A 1,270-nucleotide genomic window follows, 5' to 3' on the forward strand; every position below is an offset into this window, starting at 1 on the left:
TGACCTCTTGACCAGGTGACTCTTTACTGAGAACATATAGAGTTTGGTGGTTAATGTGGAGTCTCCAATTAAAGTCTGTATACATGTCATTATTATATTAATATATTAAATCACTGTATTTTGATGCCATGATTACTGGAAGATGATATAACTTAATATAACAACATTTCAACATGTAAGCATAAAATACAATTCATAGCATGATTCACCATAACACAGAATTATTAAAAATAACACAAGAAAATATAATTGTCTAAAGTTAGTCTATATATGTAGAATTATTATATTACTATTATATTATTATATATGTTATATAATTATTATACACTAAAGTAATTTATTTAAACACTATAATATAATAAAATAAAAGAAGTTACATTAGCATTTAACACGAAGCAGCTGTAATCAGGAACTTCATAACTGACCTGTTTGATCATTTTCCGGAGATGCCTCTGGAAGAGCTGGAAAGTTTAACAGTGCAGTTATTGACCTGTTACTGTGCAATACATCAATATGTAACACTTTCCATGCATGATACTCACCAGCCGCTCTAGTCAGGGCCATCATGCCACAAAGAAGTGCAGACACAGTCAGCATCTTCATGGTGGAGCTGATGCAGATGCTAAAGATGATGATTAGCTTGAATACAGAGAGACAGGCGTGTTACTGACAGGGAACGTGCTGAGAAAGGTCAGAGGGTGATCAGAGAGTTTGTAGCAAACCTGCTGCAGAATGAACTTCTCCTCTTCCGTCTTAGTGTGTGTCGCTTCAGCTGAACTGGGAGGAGGCATCGAAGAAGAGGAAAACCACTTCTTATATACAGCTAATCGTCTCGTCATCTCTCAAAAAACAGGGAACTAAGCTCTTCCCATACACAAGAGCGCATCATTATCAGCCACGATCGGTAAAAATATATGCAGAGGTCAAATACATACCAGTGCCATTTCTTCTTCTGTGTCTACTGACATGCAAGTGATATGATAAAAGGTTTAAAGTATTTGATATATTTAACAGTGTCATTGAAAAGCATGCAGCAGCTGTAGGGAATCATTCAGGTGCAGATACACATAGAGAGCAAAGGAGCTCCCACTGTTTCCTGTCATTCACATGCAAATCATTTGCATCCACAGATTCATTTATCCTTGTAAAGTGCACATGAGACATGGAGAACGGAAAGCTCGACGGGCCTATGGATGGGGAGCGGGGATTGGGGAACGGTCAGCTGTTTTTTTTACCACAATGTGAGTGGGAAAACAAGTATTAGATACAC

General features: G+C 37.4%; 1 protein-coding gene across 1 annotated transcript in view; it reads right to left on the bottom strand.

Moving 5' to 3' along the window:
• Nucleotides 1–839, bottom strand: part of LOC118337929 (type-2 ice-structuring protein-like) — a gene marked incomplete in the record, with an annotated part of 1,590 nt that extends 751 nt beyond the window's left edge. Inside the window, 4 exon segments of the mRNA XM_035675093.1 lie at nucleotides 1–26; nucleotides 426–461; nucleotides 543–639; nucleotides 723–839. Coding sequence (XP_035530986.1) covers nucleotides 1–26; nucleotides 426–461; nucleotides 543–639; nucleotides 723–839 — 276 coding nt within the window.
• Nucleotides 840–1,270: the final 431 nt, after the last annotated feature.

The sequence above is a fragment of the Morone saxatilis genome, unplaced genomic scaffold, assembly GCF_004916995.1.
Source record: "Morone saxatilis isolate NCDOM2014 unplaced genomic scaffold, NCSU_SB_2.0 Contig4, whole genome shotgun sequence".
In the NCBI taxonomy this organism is placed as follows: Eukaryota; Metazoa; Chordata; class Actinopteri; family Moronidae; genus Morone; species Morone saxatilis.